Below are 17102 nucleotides of genomic sequence, written 5' to 3' on the forward strand. Positions count from 1 at the left end.
CCGGCCCTTCCCCCCCCCCCCTTCCTGCCCCCCCCCCCCCCCCCCCCCCCCCGCGCCTGCCGCGCAGGTGGAGATGAAGTTTGCGCTGCAGATGTGCCGGGAGGGCGGGATGGCGGAGGAAGACAAGAAAGCTGTGGAGGGAACGCACCGCCTCATGCAGGTGCGCCCCGGGGGCAGGGCGGGGCCGCGTGGCTGGCCTGGGACGGGCTGGGCTGGGCTGGGACGGGATGGGACGGGCTGGGCTGGGACGGGATGGGCTGGTTTTGTGCCGGCTAGCTGGGCTGGCATGCGCCTGGCCAGCCTGGCTGGCCGGCCGCGCAGCCGTCTGGGCCCGGGCCCTCCCACACACGAGTGTGGCTGCGTGTGGTGCGGTTTGGTCCAGCGACCAGGTGCCGCCGCCGCCGCCGCTGCCGCAGGATGTGTGGCAGCAGTCCATGCGCCTCTTCCCCAACCACGTCAAGGTGCGCCAGGGCGGGCGGGCGGCCGCTCGGTCGGGGGCTGCGGCTGCCGAGGCGCCGCGGTTGGCGCGACACGCGGCGCGGGGCTGCTCGGTGGGATGGCGGCCACGCAGTGGCAGCTCACTCCTGTACTCCTGCCTGCCTGCCTGCCCGCCTGCCCGCCTGCCTGCCTGTGCAGACGTTTATGCGGGACCTCTCTGCGCCCGACGGTACCGAGGGCGAGCGCTGGGAGGCGCTGGCGGTGCGGCGCCGCCGCCTGCTGCGCGGGGCACTGCTGTGCCGCGCCCTGCTGCCCCGCACGCCCGCACGCGTCGCGGGCAAGAGCGTGCATCGCCTGCCCGTGGCCGGCAGCCGCCAGCGTCCTCGCGCTGTTGCCGTGCCGCCGCGTCGTGTGGCGCTGCATGCGCACCTGCGCCGGGCACCCCCCTGCTCCGGGACAATGTGCACCACCCCTCCATAACCCCTCCATATCCCCAACCCGTACCCCCATCCCCGCCTGCAGGCCAAGGTGGAGCTCTCAGAGGTTGACCTGCACCTGCTGTTCAGGGGGTACCGCCGCTTCCTGAAGCAGGTACGCCTGCTGTACCGCCGTACCGCCATACCGCCGCACACCAGCCGCACCCGCCGCACCCCGCGCCTGCCGCCCGCTCTGGGGCAGCAGCGGCATCTGCTACCTCACCGGGCAGCCGCGGCTGCAGCCGCAAGCTGGGGACCTCCAGCGCCGTCTGCAGTCTGCAGAGCAGTGCCCGGCGCCTCGCCTGCCACCTCACCCTAGCCCGCCCTGTGTTTTGTGCGCCGGCTGCAGAGCTCGCGCATCGCCCAGGACCGGCAGCACCTGCAGGGCCAGCTGCAGCAGGCGCTGGCCGCCCACGAGCGGCTGCTGGCCGCCGGCGCCGCCTGGCCGCGCCAGCTCACCATGCACGCCCAGGCGGCGGCGGCACTGGAGGTGAGCTGCCGCCGCCGCGCGCATACCATAGCACACGCCGCCCTGCCTCCGTTTCCCCACCCACGCACGCCACACACACAATCACACACGCGCGCTGCCGCCGCATGTACGGTCGCCACCAAGCCATAAGCACGCCCCCCTGGCCCCTCCGCAGGTGCTGGATGTGGCGCAGGGGCTGGACAGCCTGGCGGAGCATGAGTTCCACCTCATCATGGACTTTGGCCTCCTGCACAGCAACGTGAGCCCTGGCCGCCTGCCGTCCTGCCTGAGCCCGCTCTGCTCTGCTCTGTGTGTGGGTGGGTGTGTATGTATTTGTGTGTGTGTGTGTGTGGGGGGGGGGTGTACATTGGGGGTGTGGGGTGCGGTGGGCACACGCGGGAGCACGAGAGGGGCACTGCGGCGGGGCTGGCGGCAGGCGCCACGTGCGGCCGGGAGCGCGGCCGCAGGCGGGCGCCTGCCCGCCCGCCCTGTCCGCCTGCCTCGCTGGCCCGGCGGGGCGATGCCGCGCCCGTGCCGTGGCACCGCTGGCGCCGCAGCCAGCCGTTATTAAACCACGCGGTTTGACCCCGTGCGTGCGCAGGTGCTGGGGCAGTTCCAGATGGCAATGATCAACGCCGAGGCCGCGCCCTTTGTGCCCAACTTTCTGGAGATTGCCCGCCGCGAGCTGCGGCTCGCCGCCGAGAGCGTGAGCGGCGCCCGCCGGCGGCGCGCCGCGCGCCCGCGCGCCCGCGCCGCGGCCGGACGCCTTCCGTACCGCCGAGCTGCGTCCGCCGCGTGGCCTGGCCTTCCCCGGCTGGCCTGCGCGCCCTCCAACCCGCCGCCGACTGCTGCTGCCGCTCCCTGTGCGCCCGCGACGCCGCTGCTGCAGGGCCGGCTGATTAGCAGCGGCGGGGCGTCACTGACCTTCAAGGAGATAGAGAAGCTTGCACCCGGGGAGGAGCAGGAGGAGGAGGAGGAGGAGGAGGAGGAGGAGCTCCAGGCTCCCGCCGGCGCCCCTGCGGCTGTCGCTGGCCCCTCGGACCGCGCCGCCGCCGAGGCGCTGGTACGCGAGGCAGTCGCCGGCATTCGCCGCGACGCGGCTGCGCCAGGCACGCAGGCTTGCAGCGCCCACAAGGGCGGCGAGGGCAGCGCAGGCTCGTGCGGCGGGCCTGCCTCCTCCCTGCCCGCCGCTGCCCCGGCAGTCATCGCGGCTGCCGCGGCCTGCACTTGATGCCGACCATCCCCTGATGCTCATTTCGCATCCAGGCTTGCTGCATACCACCCAAGTGTGTCGCTTTTGGTAATAGTAGCGACCAGGCAGATCGCCGGGGCATTGTTTCATCCCCGTGCCTTTTCAATCGCCCATTTCATTCCCCCCCATTTCAATTCCCTGAACAAATGCCAGCTACCTGCCGAGTGCTCCGTCCTCTTCTTGTGCCTGTTACTGCTCTGCATGCGTGTCACTCTGTACCAAGAGCCCTTTTCCCTGCCATACCTTGACCATCACCTCAAATGCCTTGCCCATCCCTCTTGGAACCCTACCCCGCGGTAAATGATCTTGATCTTTCTTCTATGTCGTTTGTGTGCCGGTAGCCCTTGCCCCCTGCCCCGCATGTCCCTTCCCTTGTGTGCCGGCAGCCACCTGGCCCTTGTGCCCCGGCAGCAAGCCTGCTGCCCCGGGTGCACGCCGGTAGCCTGCCATCCTCTGCCCCGCAGCCCCTTGTTTGCGGTAGCCTGCCACACTACACCACAACCCATGGCCCACCCCCCTTGCCTCCTTGGTGCATCGACCTTTAATTGCAAATACAGTGCATCCTGGTGCATTCCGTCTCTGAATTCACCAACTGTAAAGCACGGGTGCCTGCTGGGTGCCTGCTCAGCTCCCTTTCCTGCACCACGGCAGACGCTGCAACCTCCCTCCCCGCTGCAACCTCCCCGCCCTGTGGAGCCATGGCCAGCTGCAGCAGCGCGGGCCAGCAGGGTGCTGCCGCGCTCAACCTTGGACTGGCCCCGCTGTCTCACAGGGCGCCCTGGGCGGACCAGGACGACCAGCACACGGTGCTGGGGTTCTGGGAGTATGGCGCTGGGACCGACCCCTCGGCAGAACTGGTGGGCAAGCGGCTGCGCCGCGTGAGGGGCCCGGGCGAGGGCGGCGGCAGCGACAGCATCCGGCTGGAGTTGGAGGATGGGAGCCGGTACGCGGTGCGCATGCGCGGCGCGGCCCGGGCCTGCCGGTACAGCCGCTACGAGGTGGGGTTCAGGGCGGGGGTGGCGCCGGACGAGGCCAGCTGCTGCACCGCGTGGTGCGGCACCGCGGGCGGCCCGCCGGCGCCGCGCATCGAGGACGCGGCGCTGCTGCTGGTCGCCGACGCCTCCCCCATCGTGTGGGACGCGGGGCGGCGCACAGACAGCGGGCACGTGGAGCTGGGGATCAAGTTTGACTGCGACCCCGCCTGGTACCGCGTGCAGGGCAAGGTGCGGTGCGGTACCGGAGATGCGGTGTAGCTGTGCTGTTCAAATGCAGGGTTGTGCGTTGTGTGGCAGATGGTGCACCTGCGCGGCTTTCAATGTGCTGCCGCGGCCTGCCTGCTCCTGGCGGTGCAGGAGGTGGAGCTGGAGGAGGGGCCGCTGGGAGAGGCCGAGCCGCTGCGCCAGAGCTGGAGGGACGTGGTGCTGGAGCGGGAGGAGAGGGGGGGCAGCGGCAGGGCCACGCCAGAGGGCGAGTACGGGCGTGTGGACAGATGCGGCTGACGGCCTCGACGCCGCCTGCCAACTGCCCGAAACACACGCACTGGCCTTAGCCACATGCAATGCTGCCTCTGTGCCGTGCAACGCCCGCGGCTCGCATGCCCCAACCCGTTTGCCTTCTGTGCTGTTAGAGTTGAATGGCAATGCGCCCTGACATGCCAACGCCCATGCAACTGTTGCCTGTTGGCGGCAGACAGAGCTCAGCTGGGCTGCACCCAGTCGCGCTGCCGCTGCGCCATCAGCTGCACCACCCGCTCTATCACGAGCGGCGGCAGGTGGTACTCCCGAGGTGGGGGCCTCTGCCGCACCTCTGGCATCCCACCCCTCTCAACAGAGGTGCCAGATGGCCGGGATGCCTGCTCGCCGCCGTCGTCAGCGCCGCTGCACGGCGGCGCCACAAAGCCGCGGCGCGCGGCCAGCAGCAGCGCCCTGGCGCCTGCCCGGAAGCTGGCGTGGTACTGCCGGTGGGCGCCCTGGCTCCACTGCTGCGGCCATGCCGTGGCCGCCAGCCGCAGGAACTGCCAGGCCTCGGGCGAGAGCATGGGGATGCACTGCTGCTCCGCAGGCACAGGCGGGGCCCCCGCCGCCACGAGCAGCTCCAGTACCGCAGCCGTGCGCTGCACCGCCTGCAGCTGCATGTGATGGCTGACCATCCTGCAATCGGGGGTGGGGTGGAGCACACGCAGGCACGAGGGCAGGCACTCAGAGGAGCAGGCGTGTCATGCTGCATATGCTTGAGCGGAAGCCACGAGCCGCTTGGTTTGTTATGCTTCGTGTTATGCTGCTTGTTGGACCTCCGTGCACAATGCAGCACAGACAGGCCTCTCACCCCATGACCCCCCAGGCCTGCGGGTGCAGCCCCATCCACAGCGCCTCCTGCCACTGGAAGCCGATGCGAGTGGCGCAGATCTGGAGGGGCGGTGGGGGCAGGGCAGCCACGCGGCAGCGTCATGAGCAAGCAGCGGCGCTGCGGCGGGGCGCAGGCAGGGAGGCGGGGAGGCAACCCTCCTGCCGCCTGCTGCGACGAAAGCGGGGCGGCGCAGCCCAGCACCTGCAGCGCCGCGTGCGGCAGCGTCAGCCCTTCGATGCACAGGCCGGCCAGGTGGTCGGGAGGCATGCGGCGCAGCAGCCACCTCAGCGCCGCCATGCTGGCGGTGGCCGACACATCTGCAGCCGGGCAGCGGCGGGCAGGCCCTGGCACGATGATCAGCCAACTGCCCTCTGCACCGCCAGGAAGCAAACATACGGCAGCACCCCTTTAGACCAGCACCCCATCCAGATCCCGGCCCTGCCCTCAATTCACTCATGCATTCAAAGTCGGCCAGGCCAAGCTCACCCGTGCCAGCACTGACCAGCAGCGGGCTGGCGACTGCGTCCTGCAGCAGCGGCAGCAGCGCCATGCCGCCCACCGCGCGCCCGCCGCCGCCGCAGCGCGCCAGCAGCGCCTCCGCCACGGCCAGGCGCCCCGCCTGCACCGCCGCCACGACGGCCCTGCCATCCCGGGCAGCCGGGTCGCCGCCATGGTCAACGAGCAGCAGCACCAGCTGGAAGAAGGCAAGAAAGAAGGAAAGAAAGAGAGAGCGGGGTTGACAAGCAGGAGGGGCAAAGCAGCCGGGCAGGGAGGCATGTGCTGCCCTCCGCAAACTCAAGCAAGTGGCGACCAAAGCTTTGCGGCTGCCGACGCCTCGCGTGTGCGCCCACCTGCACCGCGGCGCCCTGGCTCAGCCGCCCGCCGCTGGCCGCCGCCGCCAGCAGCTCGGTGCAGGTTGCCTTCATATCCAGCACCCGCAGCTCCTGAGCTCTCAGAAGGGTGGCCACCGCCAGCAGCAGGGCGCCCTCATCCTGGCGCAGCCCGCCGCACACCACCAGCTCCCGCAGCTGCTGCAGGGCAGCCGCCGCGCAGAGCTGGGCGGCGGCGGGGGGTGGCTCCGGCCTGAGGCAGGCCAGCAGGCGGCCCAGCATTGGGGGCGGGCTGGCTGCCGCCACAGGTTCGATATGTGGGCAGCCGAGGAGCATCCGCTGAGAGAAGGGAACGACCGCAGAGCATCTGGTCTGCTTTCTTGGCGCCCTGCATGGCAGCGGTGCCTCCAAGGTTGATTTTGGCATGCCACTCAAGGGTGTTTGTATTTCGCACTGCCACGCGCCTAATCTGCCCTATTGGTGCTTCCCTTTCAATGATCGGGGCCAACGGTCTACGCCGCACGGCGACGACCGCCGCGACCGCCGCCGCCCGCCACAGGCTCTGCCGCCCCGTCATCTGACTGAGGCACCCACACACGACCTGGCCCAGGCTGCTTGATTACAGCCTGCCTGACAACGACGCAGGTGCAGCAATGAGAGTGAGGGCAGCAACAGCAGATGAAGCGGGAGCTGCTGCGTGGGAAAAAAAAGAGAGGGGCACAACGCAACAACGAGCGGCGTGAAGTGGTGCCCGACAAGCAGGCAGCACAAAAGGACCCAGCTCATGCCAGGCTGGCCGTCTCCGCCGCCGCGTGCGCCTCCAGCAGCGCCGCCGACTGCTCCGCGGCGGCCCTCAGCCGAACCGAGCGCGCCCAGTCCGCCACCACGCCCGCCGCCGCGGTGCCCGCCACCGCCGCCTCCAGCTCCGCCGCCGCCGCCAGCAGCTCGCCGTCGAGCAGCCGCTGCTGCGCCGCCGCCAGGCGCTTGTCGATGCCGTCGCCAGGCAGGGCGGCAGCCAGCGGGCCGCGCTCGGCAATCTGCGGCAGCCGAGAGGAGGGTGTGGATGCAGGGAGGCGAGCAGAGGCGCGGGTCGCGGGCTGGGCAGCGCCGGCGCTGCTCGGCCCTTGCTCCTCACTCACGACTTGCCGCAAGCCCCCACATAGTACCAACAACCCATCGGCAGCTCTGCCTCGCCCCCAGCCACCCAGCCACCCACCTTGAGCTTGGCCGCCAGCTTGGCCACTGCCACCGACAGCACGCCGCCCTGCCCCTGCGGCACCATGCTCAGCTCCCGGCTCAGCCGCTGCACGTCGCGGAAGCCGTCTGCCAGCTGGTCACGGGTCGGAACCGGCGCCGCGGCCGCCTCGGGCGGTACCGCGCCCACCGCCGCCGCCACCACGGGGTCCGCCGCAGCCAGGCCGCGCAGAAAGTCGAGCGGCTGCGCCAGCGGCGCGCCCGCCGCCAGCGCCGAGCGCAGCGAGAAGGCGCCCAGAGACAGCTGGTGGGCGCCGTGGCTGGTGCGCTGCTCGGTGCTGCGGCGCGGCAGGGTGGAGAGCAGCGGGTGGGGGTGTGCTGCCGGGTGTGCTGCCGGGGGCCGAGGTCGGGCCAGCAAGCGCCAGCAGGCACCAGCCTGAGGAGCCCCTCTGGTCCCTTCCCTCCCCCTCTGGCTCCCTCCCCCCCATCACCCGAACACAAGGGCACCAGAAGGGGGGCTTGCCAGCCGCAGCACGCCAGCCGCAGCCACCTGCTCACGGCCCTGCCGCGACACCCAGGCGTACACACCGCCGCCCTTCACACGCAGCCCTTTGCAGCTGGAGCGCACCTGCGGCGCCGGAACGCCAGCTCCAGGGCATTGAGCCGCTCTCGCACGGCATCCAGCTTGGCCGCACGCTCCGCGCGCTCCCGCACAGTCATCTCTGCGGGGGGCGCAGCGCGGCGCAACGCAGCGCAGCGTGAGGCGGCGGGCAGGCGGGCAGCCAGGCAGGCGGGGAGCGCCTGCTGGCTGCCCAGCTGGGCCTGCAGCACCGCGGTGCAGGGGTGCAAACGCACACACGCATGCGCGCGAGCACACACACACACACACACACACACACACACCACACCCAAACGCGCGCAGGGCGCACCCGCGTGCGCGGTGGCAAGCTCCTCGGCCTGCCGCCGCAGCTGCTGGCGCTGCTGCTCCTCGGCGCGCGCCAGCGCCTCTTTCAGCACCGCCCTGAACGACTCGGCCTGCTCCGCCAGCTGGCGCCGCGCCGCCGCCGCCGCGGCGCGGCCCGCTTCGCCCTCGCGCGCCGCCGCCGCCAGCTGGCGCTCCACGCTGGCGCCCGCAGCCTCCAGCAGCTCTCCCAGCACCGCAGCATCCGCCTCCGCCTGCCTGCGGGGCGGGCGCAAGGGGGTTGGCCAGGGCGGGCGCAAGGCAGGCGAGGGGTCAGCGTCATGCCGGAGGGCGACGCCCCGGCCCGCCAGCACAGCGGTGCCGGGCGGGCGGGAGAAGCAGAGGAGGCGCGGCCGGCCGCGGGCGGCCCACGCTCGCTGCGCCGCCGCAGCAGCGCCGGGCCTCAGGGCCCGGGAGCAGCCGCGGGCTCGGGCGGCCACGCTGCGCACGCTGCGCACCTGTGGCGCTGCGGGTAATCAGACCAGTCCTCTGCCGGCCCCATGCCGTGCCGCATCGCCTCGGCAATCAGCCCGGCGGCGCTGACGTCCAGCTGCACGCCCAGCAGCCGCTGCGCCCTCGCCACCGCCTCTGCCACCTCGGCGGGCGCCGGCTGGACGGGTGGCGGCGGCTCCGTCGCCGCCGCAGCAGCCGCAGCAGCCTCTTTCTGCTCCTTGCTGTGCTTGCCGGCCTGCAGCAGGCTGGTGATCGACGGCTGCTCGGCACGCAGGCTCTGCGGGCGCGCAGCGGAGTGGCGGCGGAGCGGCAGCGGGGCAGGGGGGCAGGGAGGGGAGGTGGCGGAGGGCGGGTGGTGGGCGGGCAAGTGGGCCATGTGTGGGCAGCAGGCAGGCCGGCAGGCGGGGTGGGCGATGCAGCCGCTCGGCACACACACACAGCCAGGGCTAGACTCCCTGCCACCCTGAGGCGCTGGCACCCCCAGGCGGCCCGAAACCGCTGGCCGGCGGGCCGGCGTGCTGGCGCGGCAGGCGCCCAGCGGGGCGTGCGTACCGCCCCGTACCGCCCCGTACCGCACCTGCACAAATCCGCTGGCCACAGCCTCCCCCGCCTGGTCGGCCACAGCAGACTGCATCGCCACGAGGTCCTCCTCGGCCCGCTGCGCAGCTGCATCCGCCCTGGCCTTGGCCGCGGCAGCCGCCTTGGCAGCCTTGGCCGCGGCGGCGGCGATGGCGGCCTCGGCGCCGCCCGCCGCCGCCTCCCTGCCCGCGGCTGCCACCTTCTGGCGGCTGGCGGCCGCCGCGGCTGCCGCCTCCTGCGCCGCCTGCTCCTCCAGCTCCCGCAGCTGCTCGGTGGCTTCCTTGCTGAACACCTCCTCAATCACGCCCAGCACCTGCAGAGGCAGCAGCGGCGGCAGTGGTGGCGGCGAGCGCGTCAGCGGCAACCTGGCAGCAACAGCGAGGCAGCCTGCAGCCGCAGCAGCACATGCCGAGGCTCAAGCATGCTGTGGCGGCAGCCAAAGTGAATACACAGCCCGGCATGCAGCAGCTGGTACAGGCAGCAGAAAACACGGCGGCACGAGAGGCAAAGGCGGCAGCGCTTGCCGCAGAGCCATCCACGTAAGTCGCCTCCTCCTCCTGCTTGTCTGCAGCCTGCTGGGCAGCAGCAGGCGCCGCCTCGCCCTCTGCCTGCCGCGCGGCAGCCTCCGCGGGCGCCTCGGGCGCCGCCGCCGCCTCGCCCGCCTCTGGCGCCGCCGCTGCCGCCACCGCTTCTGCAGGGGCTGGGCCTGCTGCCTCCTCTGGCTGCATCGTGAAGCCTGCTTCCTCCACCACCCCCTGCTTTGCCTCACCAGGCCTGTCGCCGCCGTCGCCGCCGCCGCTGAGGCTGTACGCGAGGGCTCCAGCACCCACCAACCCCGCCCCTAGAATGCGCACATCGATCGGCACAGATGGGTGCAGCAGCCAGCCATTGCCGCCGCCGCCGCCGCCGCCCGCAGCACCAGTTGCCTGCTGCCCTGCACCACCGCCGCCTGCCGCCGGCTTGGGGCCTGCGGGGGCAGAGGCTGGCGGCTTGGGCCCGGCCGCTGCTGCTGTGCTGGGCGCAGCGGTGGGTGCCGGCTTGGGGGCCGCGGGGGCAGAGGCTGGCGGCTTGGGCCCGGCCGCTGCTGCTGTGCTGGGCGCAGCGGTGGGTGCCGGCTTGGGGGCCGCGGGCGCGGAGGCTGGCGGCTTGGGTCCGGCCGCTGCTGCTGTGCTGGGTGCAGCGGTGGGTGCCGGCTTGGGGGCCGCGGGCGCGGAGGCTGGCGGCTTGGGTCCGGCCGCTGCTGCTGTGCTGGGTGCAGCGGTGGGCGCCGGCTTGGGGGCTGCGGGCGCGGAGGCTGGCGGCTTTGGGACGGCTGCTGCTGCTGTGCTGGGCGCAGCGGTGGGTGCCGGCGTGGGGACGGCAGCTGTTGCAGGTGGTGTGGCTGCCGGCTTGGGGACGGCAGCTGCCGCTGTGCTGGGCGCGACGGCGGCGGGTGTAGGTGCGGGCTTGGCTGCTGCGGCAGCCTGCTCGCCTGGCGCTGCAGCCGCGGCTGCGCTTGCTGCCGGCGAGGTGGTGGGCACTGCAGGCTTTGGCGCAGCAGCGGCAGGCTGCGTGGCTGGTGCAGTCGGAGGCGTGGCAGCGGCGCCAGCCGAGGGAGCAGCGGCGGTGGGCTTGGCCGTTGCCTCTGCTGCTCCGCCCTGCGGCTTGGCGGACGCTGTACTGCCCTCTGCGGTGCTGGAGGCCGCCTGCTTGGTGCCTGGGGCCTTGGCGACAGCAGGCTCCGTCGAGCTGGCACCGGGCTTGTAGAACGCAGGCGCCCTCTGCACATTGGCAACCGTGAATTGACTTTCAGTGGAAGCCCTGGGCGAGGCGGCGGCCGATCACCCCACCACCCCACCTTCTTGGCGTTTGCAAACCCACGGAGGCCCGTGGCCAGCTTCCTGGCAGCAGATCGCGAGCTCTGCATGCTGCTGGTGACAATCTGCAGTCGGGTTTGCGCGCAGGAGCCGAGGCGGGGCGGGCACTGGGTTGGGGCGCTGCCTTGCTGTGGCGAGGGTACACACGGGCTCTGAGGCCAGCCTCGGATCTGTGCGATGAGGCGATGAGGCCGCAGGCGCGCAGGGCCAACATCGCCCTGCCGGCTTTCCACCCGCGTCGCCGCGCCGTCAGCAGGGCGGGGCCGCCCCTGATGATGCTCTCTGTCCTTGGGAGCGCAAGTTCGCATTTAAAGGAGTCCATAAATCTCAAGGAAGCAGTTAATGTTTTCAATGATTCAGTTCAAATTAAATTCCACTGGTCCGCCACCCATGCACGTCGCAAGCCGCGGCGTCGGGCCACCGCCTGCCGGCCGTCCCATCCAGGCTCCCGCCCCCGGCCCAGCCTCATCCCTCCGACTCCTTCCAGCTCAGCGGCAGCCAGCTGGGGTGGCGCCAGGGATCAGGCGCCGTCCTGGATGCGTTTGGCCACCCGCCCCAGCATCTCCTTCACCGCCTCCACCACCCGCTCAACCAGGTCCCCCTCCGTCTTCTCGGCAAACTCAGAGGTCTTGATGAGGGTGTAGGGGTGCGCCCGCCACAGCGCGCAGTTGGTGTAGCAGGTGCACCTGTGGAACACAAGGGGCAGGGGACGGGGGCAGGCGGGGCGATGAGCATGGGCAGGCGAGAGGGAGGGGAGCCAACAGGTGACACCAACAAGTCGGCGCCTGGCACGGCGCCCAGCAGAAGCGTGCGGCCTGGAAGCCCGCAGACAACGATCGTCACCACCACCACCACCACCGCCACCATCACACGCTGCCGCCAGCCCTCACCGGAACGACCCCTCCACCTCCACCAGCCCCGACGGCTCGCTCATGTACAACGCCAGCGTGAGCGCGGCGCCGTGGTACCCCGCCAGCACATCCGCCTGCCGCACCCGCCGGATCTGCTCCTCCATGCTCAGCCCGCCAAACTCCACCGCCACCACCTGCCGGGGGCGGCAGCGGGCGAGGGCAGGGGTGTAGGGTCGGGGGCGAGGGGGCGGTGAGCGGGAGGCAAGCATATGGCAAGGGCCGTGGCTGTATGGCGGCAGGTGAAGCGGGGCTGCGGCTGCTGCCCTCACCTCAGCCCCGGTCTCTTTGGGGATGCGCTCCTGCAGTGCGTCGAGCATCTCGCGCTGGAAGCCGGCCCGCGTGGAGCGCAGCGCCCACACCACGCGCATGCGCCCGCTGGCCTCCCTCGGCTGACCTGGCGGCTGCTGCTGCTGCTGCTGCTGCTGGCCCTGCCCTAACCGCTGCTGCTGCCCTTGGCCTGCTTGCTGCTGCCCCTGGGCGCCTTGCAGCAGTGCGGCATGGCTGGCCGGCCGCACGTCGCTCAGGCGCAGCCCGTCCAGCATGAAGCGCACCTGCGAGGAGCAGCAGCGCAGTCCACAGGCGGAGAGGCAGAGTTCGGCGGGAGGTGAGCCTTGCTGCACACAACCTTCAGATTGTGGAAGGCGCATGCGGTTGCTCCTCCGCATCGGTAGCTGGCCGGCAGCAGGACCAGCGGAAGCGGTGCGGCACGGCCACAGTCCGCGGCCTGCCCTGCCCTCCCCCGAGCGCGCACCATGGCGTTAACCGTGGTGCTGTTTGGGCAGGGAGTCCAGGCGGCGATGGAGCGGGAGAGCAGCGAGATGCCGCCGTGAACGCTGAAGAAGGCGTCTGGAGAGGGAGGGATGATGAGAGGCAGGCTGATGGGGAAGGTTTCACGTGGCTGGCAAGAGCGGCACGGTGCAGCAAGGCCTCTGCACGGCAGCACGGCAGCCCGGCGCGCCGGCGCCGCCGGCCGGCTTGCCTGTGAAGCACAGCGCCGCGCCCGGCGGCAGCTGCCCGCCGCCCGCCGCCTTGGCCTTGGCTGCCGCCTCCTCTGCCAGCGTGCGCAGCAGGGCGGGCGGGTGCAGGGGGCTAAAGGCCTTCTCCCAGACCGCCAGGTAGGTTGGGCCCAGCACGCTCTGCGGGGTGACCTGGTCCAGCACTATCACCTGCGCTACCAGGGCGGTACCAGGGAGGTGCAAGGGCAGGCATAGGCAGCATGGGCTGGCGGTGGCGGCCTCGGGGCGCTGCCAACGGGACCAGGGAGGGCAGGAGGATGCAGAGCACGCAGCAGCACCAGCAAGAACAGCAGCAGCGCAATGGCTTCCCATCCACCCACCTCTCTACAACCTCCCCCCTCACACTCAACACCACCCCCCACACGCCACACGCCATGCCGGCCTTGATGGCTGCCTGCCCGCCCCACCTGCGCCTCTCGGCCCCAGCCTTTGAGCGCGTACGCCTCAAAGGCATGGGTCACATCCTCCAGGGCATGCCAGGGGTTGAGGCTGTCGTACTTGTCGTTAAGAAAGTACGCAGGGTGAGACACCCAGGCCACACACCGCGGCTGCTGCGCCTCTGCGGTGGCAGCAGCAGGCGTGCACCAGCCAGGCGCGATGCAGGGAGGGACAAAGGTTAGGTGGAGGGTATCCCACGGCAGGCAGGCAGCCGGGCGGATCCGCTGCCGGCAGGCAGCAGCGCAGCCGCCACACCCCTCACCTCCTAGTGAGGATTTGAAGCTACGGTACAGCCACTCCTGGCCGCCATGCCCAAAGGAATCCTCCTGCAGAGTCGATCGGAGAAACACAGCAGGCGCCAAAGGCCGGCTCCGAGTCGGCTCACGTGGGCGAGCACCGCATGCAGCGCACCCCGCCCTGGCCCGTCTGGTCCCCAGCCCAACTTGTCCCCCACCTGCCACTTGTCCTCTCCCGCCACCTTGCCGTGCAGCTGGCAGTCCCCCACCAGCTCCCCGGGAACCCCCAGCCGCTTGTAGGATTTGAACCCGCCGTCGTCGCCCCGGTTGGACGTCTGCCTGGGTATCGAGGCCTCCTCCTCCTGCATATAGCCCCGGCAGTGAGCAGGAGATGGATGCAGCACTCGGACAGGCCGCGCCCTGCCAGCACAGCTGCGGTCTGTTCTGGCAGCCCTCTCAGCATCTTGCACAGCAACCACAGCACTGCGTGGTGCAGCAGGAGCAGCAGGCAGAGCAGCACACTAACGAGCCGGCATGGCATCCACACCGCCGCGGTCCCGGCGCCCACCTCAAACTTGACCAGATCCAGCGCCAGGTTGGCGCCCGTGCAGTAGGCCTCGCTGTATCTGTCAAACTGGAACCAGCAGCTGATGCTGCTGTTCAGCGGGCCTGCGGCCTGCGTGGGTCACAGGCGGGGAATGGGCCGTGAGGCATCGATGCGAGGCGCCTCGCCCAGCAGCCCGCCGCGGTGGTCACGGATGGCGGCCATCCACCTCTGGCCTCTGTTACCTGCGGCGTGCACACCGGCTGCTGCCAGGAGGCGTTGATAGTGCGCAAAAAGGGCAGGCCGTGGTACCGCTCGCGGCACGCCTGCGGGTAGCTGGGCGCCTCCCAGGCCGCAGCCTCTAGAAGATAGTCGAATGCCCGCTTGGCGCTAGTTGGCCGCTGGTGCAGGGGGTGGTGGAAGAGCGCTGCAAGGGGCGAGGCAGCGCAGCGGCAGGATTGGCGTGGCACGGTGCCATCGGGCAGGAGGAGTGGCGGCGGCGGTGGCGGCGGCCTCATGAGCCGGCCCCCTACCTGACGCTCGGCGGCGGTTCAGAGTTGGTTCCACTTGCCACCAGGACTCCACTGCCACAAGGACCAGCACGAAAGCGACGAACCCGCCGGCCAGCAGGAGGACCGAGGCGCGGCGGTGCGCGGGAGCCCGCCGGGTGGGCGTCATGCAGCGTACAGCCACCATCGGTAGCAATGAACGCGATGCCGGACTCACATATGAGTCCGACACCCCTTGGGCTCCCGCCCTTGCCAGCGGCAAGCAGGTCTCGGATTGCTTGCTGCAATAGAAGCGCCTCTGAAACCAATCGAAGGCGGTTCAATGCGAAATGTCTGCATGCTGCGGCATGCTGCGTCCGCTCCCCCTCTCTCCTACCTCCCTTTCCCTTTTCCCATCGGTGTTACTCAACACCACCTCTACCCCGTGGACTATTCGCCGATATTTTTCTCGGCGGTACGCCTGTCTATGCTGCGTCCGCTCGTGGCGCCGGCGCCTGCTTGCCCTCGCTGCCGGGGCACCTTACGTGGGTTGACGCTGGATCACACTCTGGGATGAGGAAACGTCTCCGTGCACTGACATTGTCGGAACAGACATTGTCGGCAGGTGCTCTGTCACCCCCCGCACTGGTGTGCACAGGCAGACGAGAGCACCGCTGGCACCGCCGCACCAGTGCTGCATAGTGGGCATTCCCAGCACCTGCTTGAGGCGCTGCCCACTTCATGTATGGTATCCACAGTTTGGAGCGCGGGGGAGAGGCGAAATCAAATGAGGGGCAACTCTGCCAGTCTAGCACTAGTTAGGGCCCACTTGGGCCCTCGGCGGGGCAAATGACTGTTCACATGACCAGGCGTGTGCGATGGTTACCTGCGCTGTTGTTGAAAGGCTCCAGCCTCAGGTGCCAGAACCGACGCTGGAGGCAAGAGGACGGAAGAATACGACTTTTTTAGGGTTTAGGGTTTAGGGTTTAGGGTTTAGGGTTACCCTAAATAACCCTAAAAACCCTAAACCCTAAACCCTAAAAACCCTAAATCGGTGCCCACCGCCATGTCCACGACCCTGCCGCAGGGGCAATGTGGTGGACATGGCGGTGGGCATCGTCGTGGGCGCTGCCTTCACCGAGTGAGTGGGCCTGCTGCCGGCAGAATGGGGCAGGGCGAGACGTTAGGGTTGCGGCTGTAGGTGGGTGGGTGTGAAGCAGGGAGACAGCTGCTGCCGTGGGCTGACGCGGCGCCATGGATGGTATGATATCAGCGGTGCACGCCTGGCTGACCCGCCTCCGCCCCTTCCCCTGCCGTTTCCGTCAGCCTCATCAAGTCTTTCGTCAGCGACTGGATCACCCCCCTGGTGAGCCCCTGCTTGGGGCGCATGGCGACGGGCTGCCCAACAGCGGTGCCGCGGCATGGCCTGTGCCTGTCCCGCTGCCGCCGACAAAGCAGCCGCGCGTGCTTACCCTGCACTGCCGCAGATTGGCGCCATCTTCCAGGGCGGCGACTTCAACGAGTTGACCTTCAGCGTCAACGGTGGGCAGAGCAGGGAGCAGCAGGGGTGCTGCTGTGTGCGCGAGCGCGTGTTTGCTGTGGTTGGCCCAACAAACAAAAGGTGGGTTTCCGTGGAAGAGCTCATCGCCGCCCGCGGCTGCGCTGCCCTCCCTTCCCCACCCGCAGGCAGCACCTTCTTCTACGGCCACTTCATCAACGTGTTCATCTACTGCAAGTCCAGCCGCCTGCCTGCACTGGCCTGCCTGCGCCTGCCCGCCAGGATTGCCGGCAAACTGCCTGCTGCGAGCCCGCTGCCTGCCTGCCGCCAGGCCCGGCCCTGCTGCCAGCCGCCAACCCCGCGTGCTGTGCTTTGCCCGTACCGCTGCAGTCCTGATGGTGTGCATCGTGGTGTACTTCCTGGTGGTACTGCCCATCAACAAGCTGATGGCCCGAGTCAACCCAGGCTACCTCCAGCAGAAGCGCCCTGACGGCTGCCCGGTGCACGGCGCGATGCGGCCCCTGGCGGCGAGCGCACCGCCGGCTTTGCCATGTGTTGCCCGCTGATGTGGCACCTCCCCCGATTCGTCTGGCTCATCAGGCACGCTCTCTCCCGCGATCCCTCCCTTTCCTTCGCCTTTCAGAGTCTCTAAGGCTTCTATTTCTCCCCTCCCGCACCCCGCAGCTGCCGCAAATTTAAAATTATGAACCAACCTGTCATCCTTTATGCCTTAGAACGGCGCCAAAACGGCGCCAAGAATGTGTTTCTCACTAAGTCAGATGTAGAGGGCATCATCCGGATCAAGCAGGGCGACCAGCAGGCGCCCTCAGGCCGGCGGCGGCGGGGTGCGGGAGGGGGGGCGGCAGTGCAGGGCGGCGCCAAGAACTACAGCAAGAAGGTGCTGCAGTTCTTCCAGGTGCTGAAGGGCGCTGGCGGTCAGGACATCCTGTGCCGCTGCGTCAAGCGCAGCGGAGAGTGGCGGTGGTGCCCCGTGGTGCCGCTCGAGGAGCTGCCCCGAGTGATCAAGGAGCACCACGAGCGGGCGACTGGCTTCAGCGGTGTGGAGAAGCTGTCACACATGTGAGTGATACAAGNGGGTGCAATGATGCCGCCAGAC

The 17102-nt window shown here is 70.0% G+C and overlaps 4 protein-coding genes across 4 annotated transcripts in view; 2 read left to right on the top strand and 2 right to left on the bottom strand.

Moving 5' to 3' along the window:
• Positions 1–2614, top strand: part of CHLNCDRAFT_136809 (hypothetical protein) — a gene marked incomplete at both ends in the record, with an annotated part of 6053 nt that extends 3439 nt beyond the window's left edge. The window contains 8 exons of the mRNA XM_005845536.1: positions 68–160; positions 417–461; positions 637–699; positions 961–1029; positions 1264–1404; positions 1559–1642; positions 1985–2089; positions 2273–2614. Coding sequence (XP_005845598.1) covers positions 68–160; positions 417–461; positions 637–699; positions 961–1029; positions 1264–1404; positions 1559–1642; positions 1985–2089; positions 2273–2614 — 942 coding nt within the window. The remainder of the gene's footprint in view (positions 1–67; positions 161–416; positions 462–636; positions 700–960; positions 1030–1263; positions 1405–1558; positions 1643–1984; positions 2090–2272) is intronic.
• A 3979-nt stretch (positions 2615–6593) lies between these two features.
• Positions 6594–10904, bottom strand: CHLNCDRAFT_136812 (hypothetical protein; the record flags this gene model as incomplete). The annotated part of the gene is made up of 8 exons (XM_005845633.1): positions 6594–6848; positions 7028–7343; positions 7634–7727; positions 7935–8185; positions 8425–8696; positions 8997–9311; positions 9490–10758; positions 10836–10904. 8 exons carry the CDS (start codon positions 10902–10904, stop codon positions 6594–6596), a joined length of 2841 nt encoding a protein of 946 aa, XP_005845695.1.
• Positions 10905–11374: 470 nt separating this feature from the next.
• Positions 11375–14677, bottom strand: CHLNCDRAFT_136813 (hypothetical protein; the record flags this gene model as incomplete). Its single annotated transcript, XM_005845634.1, has 11 exons — positions 11375–11540; positions 11745–11899; positions 12035–12316; positions 12517–12611; positions 12709–12931; positions 13189–13340; positions 13482–13545; positions 13674–13817; positions 14024–14131; positions 14245–14426; positions 14533–14677. The coding sequence occupies 11 exons, from the start codon at positions 14675–14677 to the stop codon at positions 11375–11377; spliced, it is 1716 nt and encodes a 571-aa protein (XP_005845696.1).
• Positions 14678–15590: 913 nt separating this feature from the next.
• Positions 15591–16637, top strand: CHLNCDRAFT_136814 (hypothetical protein; the record flags this gene model as incomplete). The annotated part of the gene is made up of 6 exons (XM_005845537.1): positions 15591–15628; positions 15814–15853; positions 15975–16029; positions 16174–16222; positions 16317–16485; positions 16629–16637. The coding sequence occupies 6 exons, from the start codon at positions 15591–15593 to the stop codon at positions 16635–16637; spliced, it is 360 nt and encodes a 119-aa protein (XP_005845599.1).
• Positions 16638–17102: the final 465 nt, after the last annotated feature.

Source organism: Chlorella variabilis (genome assembly GCF_000147415.1).
Source record: "Chlorella variabilis unplaced genomic scaffold CHLNCscaffold_17, whole genome shotgun sequence".
NCBI classification, from domain to species: domain Eukaryota; kingdom Viridiplantae; phylum Chlorophyta; class Trebouxiophyceae; order Chlorellales; family Chlorellaceae; genus Chlorella; species Chlorella variabilis.